The sequence below is a fragment of the Callithrix jacchus genome, chromosome 3, assembly GCF_049354715.1.
Source record: "Callithrix jacchus isolate 240 chromosome 3, calJac240_pri, whole genome shotgun sequence".
NCBI classification, from domain to species: domain Eukaryota; kingdom Metazoa; phylum Chordata; class Mammalia; order Primates; family Cebidae; genus Callithrix; species Callithrix jacchus.
In genome coordinates, this window is record NC_133504.1 from 190875428 (window position 1) to 190892184 (window position 16757).

Below are 16757 nucleotides of genomic sequence, written 5' to 3' on the forward strand. Positions count from 1 at the left end.
TGTGGCACAATCTTGGCTCACTGCAGCCTCCGCTTCCTGGGTTCAAGTGTGATTCTACTGCCTCAGTCTCCTGCATAGCTGAGATTACAGGTGCCTGCCACCATGCCCAGCTAATTTTTATATTTTTAGTAGAGACAGGTTTTCACCATGTTGGCCAGGCTGGTCTTGAACTCCTGACCTCAAGTGATCCACCCGCCTCAGCCTCCCAAAGTGCTGGGATGACAATGTGATGCTTTCAGCGTTCATCCACACTACAGCACGTGTGAGTGCTACATTCCTGTCCGTGGCTGAAAACCTACTCCATGACGTAGATAGACCACACTTTGTCTATCCACTCAGCTGTTTTCCAAAGTGGCTGTGCCATTTTAATTCCCATAAGGAAGAGATGAGCATTCCAGTTCCTCCACGTCCTCACCTTCCTCACCACAACTTGTTACTTTGTGGGTTTTTTTTTTTGAGTCGGAGTTTCGCTCTTGTTACCCAGGCTGGAGTGCAATGGCGCCATCTCGGCTCACCGCAACCTCCGCCTCCTGGGTTCAGGCAATTCTCCTGCCTCAGCCTCCCGAGTAGCTGGAATTACAGGTGCGCGCCACCATGCCCAGCTAATTTTTTGTATGTTTAGTAGAGACGGGGTTTCACCATGTTGACCAGGATGGTCTCGATCTCTTGACCTCGTGATCCACCCGCCTCGGCCTCCCAAAGTGCTGGGATTACAGGCGTGAGCCACCGTGGGCTTTTTTTTTTTTTTTTTGGTGGGGGGAGAGTGTTACTCTAATCATGCTAATCCACAAAATGGCATTTAATTGTAACGTTGGCATTAACTGACAGTGCTGTTGGGAATCTGTTCATGTGCTCATTAGCCGTTTGTATATCTTCTCTGCAAAAATGTCTATTCAAATCCATTTTCCATGTTTTCAGTAGCGGTTTTTTGTCTGTTTTTTGTTGGCCTGTAAGAGTTCTTTCTATATTGCAGATGCTACATCCTTATCAGACACATGATTTGCAGAAATTATTCCATGGGCTTTCTCTTCACTTTTCTTGGTGGCGTCCCATGAAGCTGAGAGTCTTAACTGGGATGCAGCACAGTTCTGTTTTCTCTTTTGCTGCTCGTGCTTTAGGTGTCATGTCTAGAAAGCTGTGGCCGAGCCCAACGCCACGAAAATTTACTCCAATGTTTTCTCTTAAGAATTTTAAGCCCGGGCGTGGTGGTTCACGCCTGTAATCCCAGCACTTTGGGAGGCTGAGGTGGGCGGATCACTGGAGCCCAGGAGTTTGAGACCAGCCTGGACAACATGGTGAAACCCTAAAATACAAAATTACAAAAATTAGCCGGGTATGGTGGTGTGCACCTGTGGTTCCAGCTACTCGGGAGGCTGAGATGGGAGGCTCACTTGAGCCCCGGGAATCGAAGCTGCAGTGAGCCATGATTGTACCACGGCCCTCCAGCCTGGGTGACAGAGTGAGAAAGCATCTAAAAAAAAAAGAAGTTTAGAGTTTTAGCTCTGACATCTAGATATTTGATTCATTTCGACTTAATTTTCGTATGTGGTCTAAGGTGAGAGTTCAGTTTCATCCCTCTGCACGTGTGTCTCTGCTTTTCCAGCAGTATTTGTGGAAAAGACTATTTCTTCCTCGTCGGGTGGTCTTGGCGCTCTTGCTGAGAGTCCGTCGCCTGCAAGCGTGTGGGTTATTTCCAGACTCTCGGTTTCGTTGGTCTGTATGTCGGTCCTAAGCTGGCGCCACACAGTCTGCATTACCGTTCTTTTGTGCCAAATTTCAAATCTCAAGTGTGAGTCCTCCAACGTTTTTTTCTTCTTTTGGCTATTCTGGGTCCCTCGAATCATTTCCGTATTAATTTTAGGATCAGGTTGTCAATTTCTGCGAGGAAAAAGAGGCAGCTGACACTTCCGTGTGGATCGCGCTGAATGCGTGGATGGATCCAGGGAGTCTCGTCTTCTCAACGGTACTGTCTTCCGATCTGTGAACACGAGACGTCCTCCCATTTATGTGGGTCCTCTAATGTTTTTCGGCAATGTTTTCTTGTTTTCAGCGTATGATTCTTGTACTTCTTTTGTTAAGTTTATTCCAAGTATTTTAATCTTTTTTATGCTGTTGCAAAGGACTAAGGATTGTCCTTTCAGTTAATTGCTACCATATCTATACACAAGTGATTTTTTAAAGCCTTTATTGATATGTAACATACACACCACAAAATTCACCTTCCTAAAGCACACAGTTCAGTGGTTTTTGGTAATAACACCCCCGAGCCTTCTGCGCTGGGCGCCAATCCGGCCTTCCGCCATGCACTTGCTGCCTCTGTTCCCTTTCCTCTGCTCTCCCTACCCCAATTCTTTTTTTCATATTTTTAATTTTTGTAAAATATACGTAGCATGAAGTTCACAATTCAGCCCTTCTAAGCGTACAGTTTCATGGCATTGAACACTGCCACCAGCGTCCTCATCTTCCCCAACTGAAACCTTTCCCCATCACTCCCTCCCTCCCCACTCCCTGACCTCTGCCCACCCTGGTGCCCAGCGTCCTACTTTCTGATGGCTCTCAGGATCTGGTGTCGGGGACTGGGACAGGATCCGTCCTCTGGTAACTGGGCCATTTCACTCAGCATGACGTTGCCAACGTCCATCCATGCCGTAGCCCAGATCTGGATTTCCTTCCTTTTTAAGGCTGAATAATATTCTACTGAATGATGGACCATGTTAGGCTTGTCCACGCCTCTGCCAGCAGACACCTGGCTTGCTGCTGTCTCCCGGCTGCTGTGAACGTGGGCGTGCAGTATCTGTGTGAGCCCAGCTTTAGTTCCTTTGTTTAAGGCTCTGATGAGGCTGGGGGTACTGAGTGGAAGCTGACATCCTGGACTGTAAAGGCCCCTCCCTCATTCAGCTCCCAGGGCAGAGGGCAGCAAGGTCCACACCCCCAAGCTGAAGGCCAGGGGCTTCATCTGTGGATCCTGCACCACCGGGAGGGGAGAGCCACAGAGCATTGTCTGGGTCCCAGCAGAGCATCTAATCCCAGGGGCCCAGGCCCGCTAAGCCTCCCACCGTGGCCCCACGTTCCGGTGAATATTCAGCTTGTTAGCATGTCGTCGTGAGGGAGGGGGCCCCCGTGCAGCTCTGGGGCCTCTTCCAGCCTCCTCCCCGTCCTCTGCCGAAGCCCGCTGCCCTGAATTCTCACGTGTGTCATGCCACTGTGCTTCTGCAGGCTTGATGTCATGAGGCTGTTTCCCTTAAATCAGCATGTTTCCCTCGGTGTGAAAGGACTCACGCATGCCATGTGTGATTCACTCGTGTTGGCGGGGCCGGGGTAGGCTTCCCTCCGACTCTGTGGCCTCTGCCGTGAGTGATTAGATCACGGTCGATCTTCCATCCCACTGGTCCCGGACTTGGGGCCCTGTCCAGCGTTTCACTGGAGCAGCGCTGACTCTTAAGACCTCGCGTCTCTGCAGACAGACGCAGACCCGCGTTTCCAGTGTGTGCGGGCAACAGAGGCCACCGGGCTCTGGAGTGTAGACGGCCCTGGTTTGACTGACATGGTGCGAGCATTTTTTCCGAAGTGGTTGCACCGGTTGGCACTCCCACCAGCTAGGCGAAGGATCCTGCTGTTCTACCCACCCTCTTCTCGCTCTCCTACAGGAGGGTCCCCGAACATTTGGGCAGGGCTCGGCGTGAGACATGGCCACGTAAAGGAGCCAAGCCCTCCAAAAGAGGCCACGCAGGACGCCAGTGGCAACTGAGAAAACAATCGTGAATATTTCTAGGCAGAGAAAAGATTTGCATCCACGACATGACAGTGAATAAAAACCTGACAGCAGAGATTTAAAGTCAAGAGTAAAATCAGAAGAACGAGTTGGGGGAAGTTTCCCAGAAAATGGAACAAAAAGATACGATAGAAGAGAAATTAAAATGAGAGGGGCTGGGGTGCACCCCTAGAGTTGGGCAAGGCGAACCCCCGAGTCCGTACAGGCGCAGCTGCGAACAACGTATAGGGTCACCGGGGAACCCCTGAACAGCAGATCTGGTCAAAGCTGAGGACGCAGCTGTGGGAAGATGGAGGTGGGAAGTGTGGGTGGGGGCGGGGGACCCTGTGTTCCTTTCTTGAGGCTGCTGTCACTGGCCTAGGCCCTAGAAACCGTCTCACGGACTGGAGGCCTGAAGTCCAGACTCCAGCAGAGCCTCACTCTGCCCACAGACTCCAGGGCTGGCGCCGCCCACCTCTCCTAGCTTCTGGGGGCTCCGGGTGTTCTTGGCTCGGGGCCGCATCTCCGGTCTCAGCCTCTGTCTCCACGTGGGTTCTCCGCCCGTCTGTGTCTGTGTCCTTGTCTGCCTCTCATAAGGAGTCTTGTCACTGGACTTAGGGCCTGTCCGGCTTACTCAGGACAATCTCTTCCCCTCCAGATGCTTTGCCTAATGACAGCTGCCGCGGCCCTCTTTTTAAACGAGGTCAGGTTCACAGGCTCCGGGGGCCAGGGTGGGGCCTGCCTGGCAGGCCGTTGAAAAGGCATGCAAGGTGAGCTGACGCTTCCGACGGGGAAGTGGGTGGATATTAAGCCAGGAGCACAGCCTCAGTGGGTGCGTCACCACTGGTGTCAATTCCAGGAGGCCCAGCAGAAATCAGAGGCCCAGAACGGGGCCGGGACTGGCTCAGAGCCCTGCTGCACCACCTGGCATACGCGGTGAGGACATTTTAGGTTAAGTGATAGGAAAGTTGTGTATCTGGGCAACAGATCCGCCCCTGCAGGGTGGGCATCTGCGAGGACACGGACTTTCACCTTTACCAGCGACCTTCCAGCTCCACAGCCCCTCCCTGTACCCCACCCACACACCCTGTGTCTCCTTCTCCACGCAGCAGCTCCGAGGCTGGGTCTTGCTCCTCAGACAAGACCAGGCCAGAGGCAGCCCCAGCAGCCACGCCCATCGCCCCACAGGCCACGAGAGAGAAGATACGGTCCAGGTTCCACGGCAGCCACGACCTTATTCACCGCCTGTTCGTCTGCATTTCAGGTGCCCTGTTGGGGCCTGGGACGGTTGCATGGTTTGAGGGCACATGGGCTGCACTTCGGTGGAGGTCAGGAGGGGTGTGTACAGCCTCCCTGTCACTTTCCTGGAAACGGCAGCCTGCTCTGCCGCTTAGGAGCAAGCACTCCTCCTCGTGGAGAAGGCTGGACTGACCTCACACAGGCGGGAGGAGGAAGAGGGGTCTGTGGGTGAGGTGGGGAGGCATTTTCCTCCAGGGAGTGGCGGCCAGGGCAGTGGGGTTTGAGGGCAGGAGAGCCAGGGCTGGTACCACCGCTGGGCAGGGTCCACCCTGGGCTCCCAGCCACATAGGCTGTTGGGGGGCTGTTCCTGCGGGGGCGGGGGGACACACTTTCTAGGTAGACACATCTGGATGTCTGAGGGGCTGTGACAGTCTGGGGGTGGGCACAGTACAGGGGCTCTGTGAGTGTCCCTTAGACATGGCCGGGCCAGCTTAGCAGTGCCCTGTGCATAAAAGGTGTGAATGTCAGTGGTAGACCGACTGTGGCGGGGGTGTTTATGTGGTCCTCTCCCTTCCCCTGCTCTTTCTCAGCTCCCGAGTTTTTATTCCTCTCAAGGGAATCCTCCCCCAAGGGGATGGGCCTCCTCCTTCCCTTACAGCGCCGACCTCCGCAGTTCCTTCCATCCATCCTTCTGTCTGTTACCGTAGTCTTCTTCCCTCAGGTGTAGCTGACCAGCTGCAAACAAACTATGCCAGTGACCTGAGAAGTATCCTCAAAACGCTGTTTGAGGTCATGGCCACCAAGCCAGAAGCAGACGACAAGGACAAGTTAAGGAAGGGTGAGTGCCCACTCAGGACAGGCTCTGTGGCTACACTGGTGGCTGTGTCGCTGCCCACAGAAATCCGCATCTTCTGGCCCTGGGCAAATAGGGCCCCTACCAAGCAATCATGGACCCGAGGATTCACAAGACCTCCGCACTCCACATGTGCCAGGCTGCCCTGCTTGCTGGGGAGCCAAGGGGCAGAGTAGCAGGCCTAGGAAGTGCCCAGAGAGGCTACCTGCTCAGGAAGTGGCTCCACCCCTGCAAACCAGCAGATGGGCCAGGGCCTCTGGCTGATGCCCACAGCTTCAACTCCTGTCTGCTGCCCATGCAGTTGCAAGGTGGCCTCACTTCTGGCTCTGATGGAGGCTGGGAGTGCCCGCACCCTCCCTCTTAGGGCTGAGACTCGGCCATGGTGCAGCGTCCCACCGAGTGCCACCTCTCAGAGCAGTTGGAGGCAGCCGACTCTGAACCACCCTCCATATGGGGGTAGCAGAGTCCACTGCTGCCCATGAGCTGCTGAGGTGTCACACATGGTTGGCACAGGACAAGCACACCAGCACACTCTCACAGTCATGTCACACATGTTCTCATGCATACCCACACCCACATTCACACATGAGCACACACACATGCACACACGTTCTCATGCACACCCACCCACATCCACACATTAGCACACACATGCACACAGGTTCTCATGCATACCACACCCACATGCACACATGCACACACATACATGTTCTCATGCATACCCACACCCACATTCACACATGAGCACACACACATGCACACACGTTCTCATGCATACCCACCCACATTCACACATTAGCACACACATGCACACAGGTTCTCATGCATACCCACACCCACATGCACACACATACACGTTCTCATGCATACCCACACCCATATTGACACATAAGCACACACATGCACACATGTTCTCATACATACCCCCACAGATGTGTGCACACACACATGCACACATGTTCTCATGCATACCCACACCTGCACACACATGCAAACAGGTTCTCATGCATATCCACACCCTCATGCACATGGGCATGCACACATGCACACAAGTTCTCATGCATACCAACACCCCCACACACATGCACACATGTTCTCATGCATACCCATATGTATATGTGCACACACACATGCATGCACGTTCTCATGCATACCAATACCCGCACACACATGCACACATTCTCATGCATACTGGCACATGCACACATGCATGTATGTTCTCATGCATACTCACATGTGTGCACACACATGCATACATGTTCTCATGCTTACCCACACCCATGCACACAGGTGCACACACACACATGCACACGTTCTCATGCATACCCACACACACATGCACACACATAGATACACACATTCTCATGCTTACCCATACCCATGCACATGTGCACACAGACATGCACACATTCTTTTGCATACACCCATACCTGCACACACATGCATACCCACAGCTGCATACACACATGCACGAATGTTCTCATGCTTACCCACAGCCATGCATATGTGCACACACACATGCACACATGTTCCCATGCATACCCACACCCACAGACACACATGTATGCATGTTCTCATACCCACACCTGTGCACACACATGCATGCACGTTCTCATGCTTATCCACACCCATGCACACGTGCATACACATGCACACACGTTCTCATGCATACCCACACCCAGACACATGTGCACACACATGCATGCATGTTTTCATGCTTACCACACCCATGCCCGCGTGTACATACCCATGTGCACGTTATCATGGATAGCCACACCCACACACATGTGCACACACATGCATGCATGTTTCATGCTTACCCACACCCATGTACACATACACACATGCCCACATGTACTCGTGCTTCCCCACACCTGCACACACACATGTAGCATGTGAACATATGCTCTCACACATGCATGTACATTATCTTGAAGGGAAAACATCAGGGCAGGGACTAGTTAGGCACAGGGTTCCTGTAGGAACCAAGGGGGCTCAGCCCCTGCTCGCCACCCCTGGTGCCCTGGTGCTGAGCTGAGGTACCTCTTCTGGCAAAGTCACCCCTCACCAGAGGGGCTCCTGCTCATGGACTGTACAGGCACATGGGGCAGCCCGCCTGGTCCTGGAGCCCTGGCCCAACAGGGAGGAGGCCATGTGCTGACCCAGCTCTGCCCTACAGAATTCACACCACCACGCTGCATTCCACCAGGGAAGTTGGCAGGACTGCTTTATGGAAATTGTGATTCAGAGACGGCAGGTGACGTGGCTCTGCTCTGCACACAGAGGCTGTGAGCTGGGGTCCTGGCCACACACGGGCCATGCAGGACCCCAGGGCTGAATGCCTCTGTCAGGGGCAGCAGCCACCAGGCTTCTGGGCCCCCATGTTGTGCAAAGGAGAGGCCCTTGCCCAGGAAGACCCTCAGCCAGGATCAGTGCCCAACATTTCGTGGTGCCACCTGTCATAAGACTGCCAGGGGCTTGGGGAGCTGACCCATGGCTGGAAGCCCCCAGCTGTGCACAGCAGGTGCAGGTGACCCTGCATCGGTTGCCTGTACCCCTCACTATACCTAACGGCCCCCTTTTCTCCATCAGTCACCCAGACTCTGCGGAGTGCGGCTTTGGAGGACTGTGCACTGTGCCAGGAGACGCTGTCGTCCTCAGAACTGGCAGCCAAGACCCGCGATGGGGACTTTGAAGGTGTGTGGGAGGCTCTGGCCTGGGACACTGCACCAGAAACCAGTGGGGGCCGTGGGAGCCAGCCTTCCTCCTGGGGGAGGGACTGCAGGCCACCCAGTCCAGGTGTGAGGGAGCTGGAGACTGCCCCCGGGAGGCTGGCTGGAGGTCCGGCAGCTTGGCAGTCTGGGATGGGAAGGAGGGTCCAGGGCAGGTTGGGGGTGCCAGCCCAGCCTACCTGCCCCTGCCATTGCTGATGTGAAGCTGCTGTTGTTGTAACAGAGCCCCCTGAGTGGGTGCCAGACGAGGCCTGTGGCTTCTGCACGGCGTGCAAAGCACCCTTCACCGTCATCCGCCGGAAGCACCACTGCCGCAGCTGCGGGAAGGTGGGTGGGACCCCGTGCACAGAGGGTCCCCCAGCACTCAAGGGTGACCGTGACACAGCCTGAGTTCTGGCAGTTGGGACCAATGCCCAGGGAGGCCGGTGAGGCCTGTGGGGTTTTGTGCAGGGCCCCTGGAGGTCCTGGGCCCTGCTCTGACTCCAGGCATTTGGCCATGGGACCTGGATGGTGCCCAGGTCCAGTCCCAGCTGCTGCAGGGCCAGCCACAGGGAGGGGACAGCAGGTGTGAACTAGAGCCTGCAGCAGCCTTGGTGCAGGATGTGGACCCCTCATGGAGCGCAGCCTCCTCAAGGTCCCAGCACCACAGCCCCTATCACCCAGGGCCAAGCAGTCCCCACCCACCAATGTGGCCTGAGCTGGGTGGGTGGGCATGTGGGAGGGTGAGGAGCCAGGGTGGGTGGGGTCGGCCTGCTTCGGAACCTCACTGCCCCAACCCCATTCCAGATCTTCTGCTCCCGCTGCTCCTCACACTCAGCGCCGCTGCCCCGCTACGGGCAGGTGAAGCCAGTCCGAGTGTGCACCCATTGCTACGTGTTCCATGTCACACCCTTCTACAGCGACAAGGCCGGCCTGTGACGCAGCTCCAGGGGCAGCCCAAACCTGCCCGGGCCAGAAACCTCCAGGAAGGAGGGGCTATGCTGCAGGCGGGTCTCACTGCGTCTCATGAGGCCGCTGCCCCTGCCACTGCAGGGCTGCCCAGACCTCTAGAATATCCAGAGCCTCTGTCTCACCCACCCTGCCCCCCCCGCAGGGACCCCAGCCGGCTGCAGGGGCTGACAAAAGGTCAGCTTTGCCCAGAAGTGGACCCGGAGGAGCCTGGTGGCTCGCTCAGGACAGGGTGCCTGGCGGGGAAGGCACGTTGGAGCTCTTCAGGGGCTGTGGGAATCGGGGTGGGTGATGGAGGTGGGCAGGAGTGGGGCCGCTCTACTGCCTCTGCTGTGGTGGTGAATCTGGAAGCCGGAGCGAGAGCCACTCCGCAGGCTCTGCGGTGCAGCAGGACTCCCCATGTACCTCCCAAACCCTGAATGCAGGCGGCCCATTCTCCCCCAGAGCGGCCCACCTCGTTCCCCAGCCCTCGCCCCGCCACCCCCCATCCTTCCTCAGGACTTGGCTAAACAACATGCATCTCATTCCTTCTTGGAGCAGGAGATGCGGGAAGCTGACCCAGTGGTCCTCTAGGCAGGCAGGGTGCTCCTGGTGTCTGCCCACCACTGTCCCCCCGCTGATGGCGTGGGGGTCCGACCAGGCGCTAACGCCACAGGCAGAGGTTGCTGGGGGCCTTGGGTCAGGCTTACCAATCAGCCAGGACGCCCGGGGCCACCAGCGTGGCCACGACCTCTCCTTCCCTCCGCCCCCCGGGAACCCTGCCCATTCCTCACACCCCAGGGTGGCCTGGGACCCACACTGCTGCAGCTCAGTGGCCCAGCAGACACCTCCTCAGGCTTAAATCTCAGGCTTCACATTGCAATGACGATTGCAGTTTTATTTTTGGAGATGACACACCTACTGCTTCTTTTCTAGGATAAAACCTCATTACTGTTTACCGGTGGAGTGCACGTGCTAGAAGGGGCTTCTGGCAGGGGAGAGTATGTAACGGAGGAAATATTATGTATCAAGATTATATTTATTTTCTAAATGCTGTAATTCGAAGCCATTTCCATAAATCTATTGAAGAATTGCAGACACTCTCCTTTCTTCCGGGAACGCAGATCCCTTTTCTCTGCCTGGAAGGTGATGGTGTTGGTGCCAACACGCATTCTCCTCTAGGAAGCTGGAGGCTCCTGGACTCTTGGGACAATTAAAGAACAGGACTCGACTCCCACCAGCCCCCAGGAGTGGTGGCCACCCCCTGCCTCCTGCAAGCCCCTTCTCACCTTCCAGGGCTCTGTCCCCACAATGCCTGCCCATCTGCCCACCCACCTGCCTGGGCATCTTCAGTTCAGCCCCTGGCCTGTGGGGGCAGGGCTAAGTGCTTGGGGCCACCCTAGCTTGGGGTCCGCCCCACCTGGTGGCCCTGGTCATAGTGCTGTGCTGCTCGTGCTCAGAGCAGCTGCCTTCTGGAGCATCCCAGAGAGAAGGCAGGAGGGCGGCTGCAGCCTGGGTTGCCTTGATGATGGGCCTGTGCCACGGGACTTGGCTTCCCTGTCCTTTGGAGGTGGGCATTGGTGGGTGGGCAGATACTGGGGGTGCTTTATTTCTGGCAAGGGAGAAAGTGTTGGAATGTGGAGCCTCGTCTGAGCAGGGCTCTTATTTGGGAGCGGAGAAGAAGGGACATCCAGGGTACTCTGAGCTGGCCTGCCTGCCCCCACGCCCACCCCGGCAAAGAGCCATGCTGCATGGAGCTGCGCCACATCCCTTGCCTGCTAGTGGGCACCTATGCTGGCCGCTTCCATGCCAAGGCAAGGAGTCCTCCTCGTCCACCAGGTCAGCAGTGGCAGAGGGAGCAGAGACCAGGAAGAAAGGTCTTCCCCCCAGAGGTCTAGATGTGGCCTGTGCCCCAGCAGCCCTCTAGGCCAGCCCTGGCTGCCTTATGCAGGGGGAAGGGGAGAGGGCAGCCTTCTCCAAGAGCTTCCCTGCAGGAAAGCCTGGGGCCGCAGGAGCCCCCAAGCAAGGGTGACCAACTATCTTGGTCCCCCAGGAATGAGAGGTTTCCTGGGCTGTAGGACTTCCATACTAATGGCAGGACATGTGGTCACTCTACCCATCTGTGGGGCTATGCCCACCCCAAGGGCAAAGCCAGGACCTGGGGTCAAGAGGGACCGGGCCAAGGCAGAACTAGCTCTGGAAGGCTCTAGAAGGGAGGGCCTGTTGCCTGCCCACAGATGGGGCTGGGGACCGCAGTCTCTGCACTGGCGGCAGGAGAGGGCCCCGGGCCAGCCCTGTGAGTTCAGTTTCTCCACCGCTGCCATCATCGCCGTCATTTCCTGATCAGGCCTGTCTACTCCCACAACAGCCCCCAGAGGGAGCGGCATCCCTGTGTTGTAGATGGGGAAACTGAGGCTCGAGGAGGCTGTAAGGGAGGCGTTCCAGGAAGCATGGGCCATGGCCAATGGTGGCTGGGTGGTGCCTGGAGGCCACTTCCAGGGACTGCTGCTGTGGAGGCAGGGGCTTGCCCAGCCCTGAGCACCGGGTTCCTGGTCCCAGCAGTTGGGGAAAGGCTGAGGCTGCCTGGGCTATGCCAGGACCAGGAGGACCCCCGAGCTCTCTGTGTCCAAGGGGCTCAGGAGGAAGCTCTGGGGCAGACAGACCATCGCCATACCTGATCTTGGGGATGCAGCACCCAGTCCTGCCCTGCCCACTGCAGCCTGAGGTGTCTCCTGTGGCCCCACCAGTCCTGCCCTACCCACTTCAGCCTGAGGTATCTCCTGTGGCCCCACCAGCCACACTGTGGTGGGTCCCTGTGGCTCATCTGTTCCTCGGCCCTTCCTCAGGCAGGAAGCTCCCCACCCACCCACACTGGCTGTGCTGGTTCCTGGGCTAAGTGGGGGTAAGGAGGCCATGAGCCAAGGGGCAGGTGGCTCGGGGAGGCCTGGGGTGGGACCACAGGAAAGCTCAGAAGATGGTGGGCATCCTTGCTGGGATGAAGTGAGGGGCCAGGGAGCAGGTCTGAGGCAGGGACTGCCCCCTCCCTTCTTGCGGCCCAGCCCCACCTCTCCCATCCCCACTCATCCTTCCACCACCGCCCCTAATGGCCACGAGGGTCGCCCTACCCCACCACCTCCTCGAAGCAGCACAGCCTGAGGTCCTGCCTGTGTTGGGGTCATTCCACCATGGCAAGGCACCCTAAGTCTGGACAGAGACCCCAGCACAGCCTGACCCAGTGACCAGGCCCTAGTCCTCAGGGTCCTATACCTGGGAGGAGGGTCCAGAGAGCTGGAGCAGCCTGGCTGGCACAGCAATGACCAGGGGCAGGACAGACCATACCCCCAGTGGTCCTGGTTGGAGCTGGATGCCTGTACCACCAGGCTGAGGTGCGGGGCTGAGAGAACCCTGGAGAGGCAGCTTTGTAGCATCTGTGCACTGATGCCTCCACCAGTGCCCAACTCCTGCTCTTCCTGCCCTCTAGACTCTGCAGTGGGAGCTCAAGGGAAACAGGCAGGCTTCAGAGTGCCCAGCCATAACACCCCCATGCCCCAGAGTCCTGGAGGTGCTCCCAGGCCCCACACACCCACCTCCTCCAGGAAGCCTGCCCAGATAGCAGCACCCCTACCATTCATGAGAGGAGGACCTGCTCTTCTACTCCAGGCCTCAGGGAAGAATGGGGCTCCCAGAGCAGCAGCAGGGCCAGGCAGGGCCTGTCCAGCTTCAGAGGTTCTGAACCTTCAGACCTTCAGAGGCCTCCAATTTTGGAGGCCACCCCCCAACACCACAGCAAGTGCCTTGAATCTGCCCCCCATCCCTCCTGCATAAACTGGGTTTTCTCTTGTAGAAGTTTTTGAAAGGAAATTTTTGCTTTTGGACATTTGGGGCCGTAGGAAATTCATTGAATTTACAGTTGCCTGGGGGTCGTCAGCATGCTGGGAAACCTGGGAAAGTGGAAAACATCTACCCCAGCAATTCTTCACAAACGGAATGACCTTACTTTAGATTTAAAAGTAACACTGACATTACCTTAGGTTATGGAAACATTTTGTTACATCCCTGCACTCTGATTGTGCCATCTTCCTTTTGTATTCTGGAGACAATGTTTTCCTGAGTGTCAAACTTTTTGGAATGCCCCCAAGAGGCCTGGCCTGCTGCCTGTGGCTGGCCAGCCCAGTTAGCTGAAGCTCCAGCCAGGTCCTGAGCGAGACTCTGCTACTGACCGGCTGAGACTGGGCAGGCCCTGTCTCCCCTAAGCCCTGGTTCTCTGGGCAGGGCCGAGGGGTTGGAAGCTCTTGCTGATTTGGAGCTGATGTTCATATTCTTGGCATTTCCTGGGCACCCTTTAGTGCCTGGCCTGCTGCTGCCCAGGGCTTTGCATGGGTCCTTCATGACACGTCCCAATCACCCACGAGGCAAGTACCATCGCCCCCATTTTATAGCCCAGGAAACAGGCTCAGGGAAGTGACTTGGGACTAGAATCCAGGGTGGCTTCAAGGGCTTCCCAGAGGACCCCCCGGTGCTGGCACACAACCAGGCCTCTTGCTGCAGGGGGGCCAAGGCCTTGGGGGACTGGGCACATGCTGAGTGGGTCGCTGCTCTCCATCCCTGACCTGGGCCTCCCCCCACAGACCAAAATCTGCCAGAATGCTGGCGCAGGGGACCTGGGGGCTGCAGGCAGTTCACCCAGTAACAGGAGGCCCAAGGTGGGAGTCCCACAGTGTCAGGGCCCAGGTTGGGGGGATCAGGGCCTGGTCAGTTTGGAAGTGTGGGCTGCCGGGACCTTGCCAACCCTCCCTCCTTGGTGTGTGAAGCGTGCTCCCTGAGGCCGTGGTGAGACTTACCCTGAGAAGCCGTGTGCGTGGTGGCCATGAGAAGTCAGTGGACCCTGAGTCCAGAGAAAGGAAGCTGAGGCCTAGTGGGTGCAGGAAGGCTGGGAAACTGACTTCTGGAGGCTTCCTTGGCGCCCTTAGATACTCTCACAGATTGAGCGGGGGGGTGGGGGGGGGGCGGGAGTCAGTGGGTGGCCTTTCCCAAGCCAAACCGAGAATCCTTTATTCTGTCCTCCACATGTCCCAAGAGGCGGCACCATCAGCCCCATTCACAGCCAGGGAAGCTGAGGCTGGGGCAGGCTGGCATGGTCAAACTCAGGAAATCCAGGCAGCGGAAGACAAGCCCGCCCTGGCCGTCCACCCAAAACCAGGGAAGCCCTTCTGCATTCAGGCCGTCCCCTCCCTGGGAGCCCCTGCCTGCAGTGGACTGGGAGGGCCGTCATGAGGGAAGGGAGACAGCGAGGGCAAAGGACCCAGGGAGAATGCAAGGCTGGGCGGTGCTCAGAGGATGGGGCAGGAATGGGGTGACCCCTGGGGGCCCCGAAGTGGGATGGAGAGGTCCTCCCAGAGTAGGGTGGGGGGACTGGGCTCCCCAGGGTAAGAGGCTGAAGATTCTGCCCCCTCCCTCTTGGCCTTCACTGGTGCCCACTGGACAGGTCCTGGCTCTGGAGAAGGGCAGGGCTAGGCAGGAGCCTCCCTTGGCAGGTTGGGCCCACGGAGGGCTTTCTGGAGATGCCACACCCTGCAGGGACCTGCCGTAAGGAAGGGGGCGTAGCCACGCCCTGCTGGGCTTGGGTCCAACTGGCTGACCAGAGCCACATCCTCCCCACCCCTCTACCACCCTGGGACTCCATGGGCTTTGGTGCCTGCCAGCACTGACCCGAGGTGCCTCTGCCCATCTTGGGAGGGACAAGTTGAGATCCATTGGTGTAAAGACCCTGCCAGCCGCAGGTGGGACCAGCACCCTCATCCCGCAGGGGCTCCAGACCTCTCCTGGCAGGGCTCCAGGCCCACCTGAGCGGACTGGGCCAGGCCAACTCACCTCCAGGTCTCTCCTGGCTGCTCCCTCCCCTTCCTCTCCTCCTGCCCCTGCTGGCTAATGCCTCCAGCCGCCCCCCACCCCCGTCATCCATTGCCTGCCGCACCTTCTCCTCCCCACCCCCACTCCTTTATGCTCCCTCAGCCAAGGGTGAACCCAGGGACACCAGGGAAATGCTTGTTTCCCAGTGTAGTGGGAGACGGGTGGTTCCCGAAATGGCCAAAATTGAGGCTAAAAATCTCTTAGACTGGGGCAGCATGCAGGTGCTCCCCATAGACACACCTGCGCCCCTGTGCTGCCCACTGCCGCGCAGAACAAACCTCTCGCCCCATGGCAGGAACGGGGCGTAGACTCTGGCCGGCAGGTGCACGTATACTAGGGCAAGTGTCCACTTTAGGTGTCAGCACCAACCCAGCCGGCAGCCAAAGCTGGATGGAGCAACTGCAAAATGCTCATCCACCAAGTGGAGAGCTGGGGTGCCGAGTCCACACACACCCCTGCTCCGCCCCAGACTTGGACACCTTTACATGCACAGCTCCGGGCAGCCCTATAGACTAACCTGGAGGGCCAGGTTCTTGTGCTGCGTTCTTGTGAGGGGCTCTGCCCTGGCCCTGGAGTGTGGCGCGGGAACAGGGTCTGGCTACCATCAAAGGGCTTGTTTCAATGTCCGTGCAGGGCTGTCTCGGAGCAGTGTCCAAGTTCCCCACTGGGTCCTGTGGGGCTCTAGGGGAACACACAATTCTGAAGCCCAGGTCACAGGCTCATACGCAGCAGGTCCAGCCAGGCCGGGAGGCTCTGGCTCCTGCATTCCTCTAGCCCTGGGTCGTGTGTGGCAGCACTGATCTTCATTCTGCTGAGATTTCTGGGAGACCCTACCAAATCCCTGAACCTGCAGTCCCATATCCTGATCTGTAGTCGGGCATGCAAAACACACAGGGAGGTGCACATGAGGCTCTCACGCAGGCCCTGGTGCTGCTTTAATCATTTTTGTTCAGTTTGGCAGCAGCTGTCCCTGTGCCCTACTGAAAGGTTCTGTAAGCCGGCGCGGTGGCTCACGCCCGTAATCCCAGCACTTTGGGAGGCCGAGGCGGGTGGATCACGAGGTCAACAGATCGAGACCATCCCGGTCAACATGGTGAAACCCCGTCTCTACTAAAAATACAAAAATTAGCTGGGCGTGGTGGCGCGTGCCTGTAATCCCAGCTACTCGGGAGGCTGAGGCGGGAGAATTGCCTGAACCCAGGAGGCGGAGGTTGCGGTGAGCCGAGATCGCGCCATTGCGCTCCAGCCTGGGTAACAAGAGCGAAACTCCGTCTAAAAAGAAGACAGGTTCTGCAGGGGTCCAGCCCCCTTATGCCTTCACTCTCTCCAGCCTGCAGCCCCCCTT

General features: G+C 57.5%; 1 protein-coding gene and 1 long non-coding RNA gene across 6 annotated transcripts in view; one reads left to right on the plus strand and one right to left on the minus strand.

The window, feature by feature from the left end:
• ZFYVE28 (zinc finger FYVE-type containing 28) overlaps window positions 1-10598 on the plus strand; it is a 154059-nt gene extending 143461 nt beyond the window's left edge. For 3 of the 5 annotated variants that reach the window (XM_054253556.2, XM_054253559.2, XM_054253554.2), the window contains exons 9-13: window positions 4861-5015; window positions 5712-5828; window positions 8436-8540; window positions 8799-8902; window positions 9362-10598. In XM_054253556.2, coding sequence (XP_054109531.2) covers window positions 4861-5015; window positions 5712-5828; window positions 8436-8540; window positions 8799-8902; window positions 9362-9493 — 613 coding nt within the window. In that variant the 3' untranslated portion in view covers window positions 9494-10598. The remainder of the gene's footprint in view (window positions 1-4860; window positions 5016-5711; window positions 5829-8435; window positions 8541-8798; window positions 8903-9361) is intronic. The other 2 variants (XM_078367706.1, XM_054253555.2) reach the window with 1 other exon arrangement.
• LOC144581850 (uncharacterized) lies at window positions 10525-16068 on the minus strand. Its single transcript, XR_013533229.1, has 3 exons — window positions 15930-16068; window positions 14344-14387; window positions 10525-10705 (listed from the first exon to the last, which is right to left on the minus strand). It is a non-coding gene; the product is annotated as an uncharacterized LOC144581850 (long non-coding RNA).
• Window positions 16069-16757: the final 689 nt, after the last annotated feature.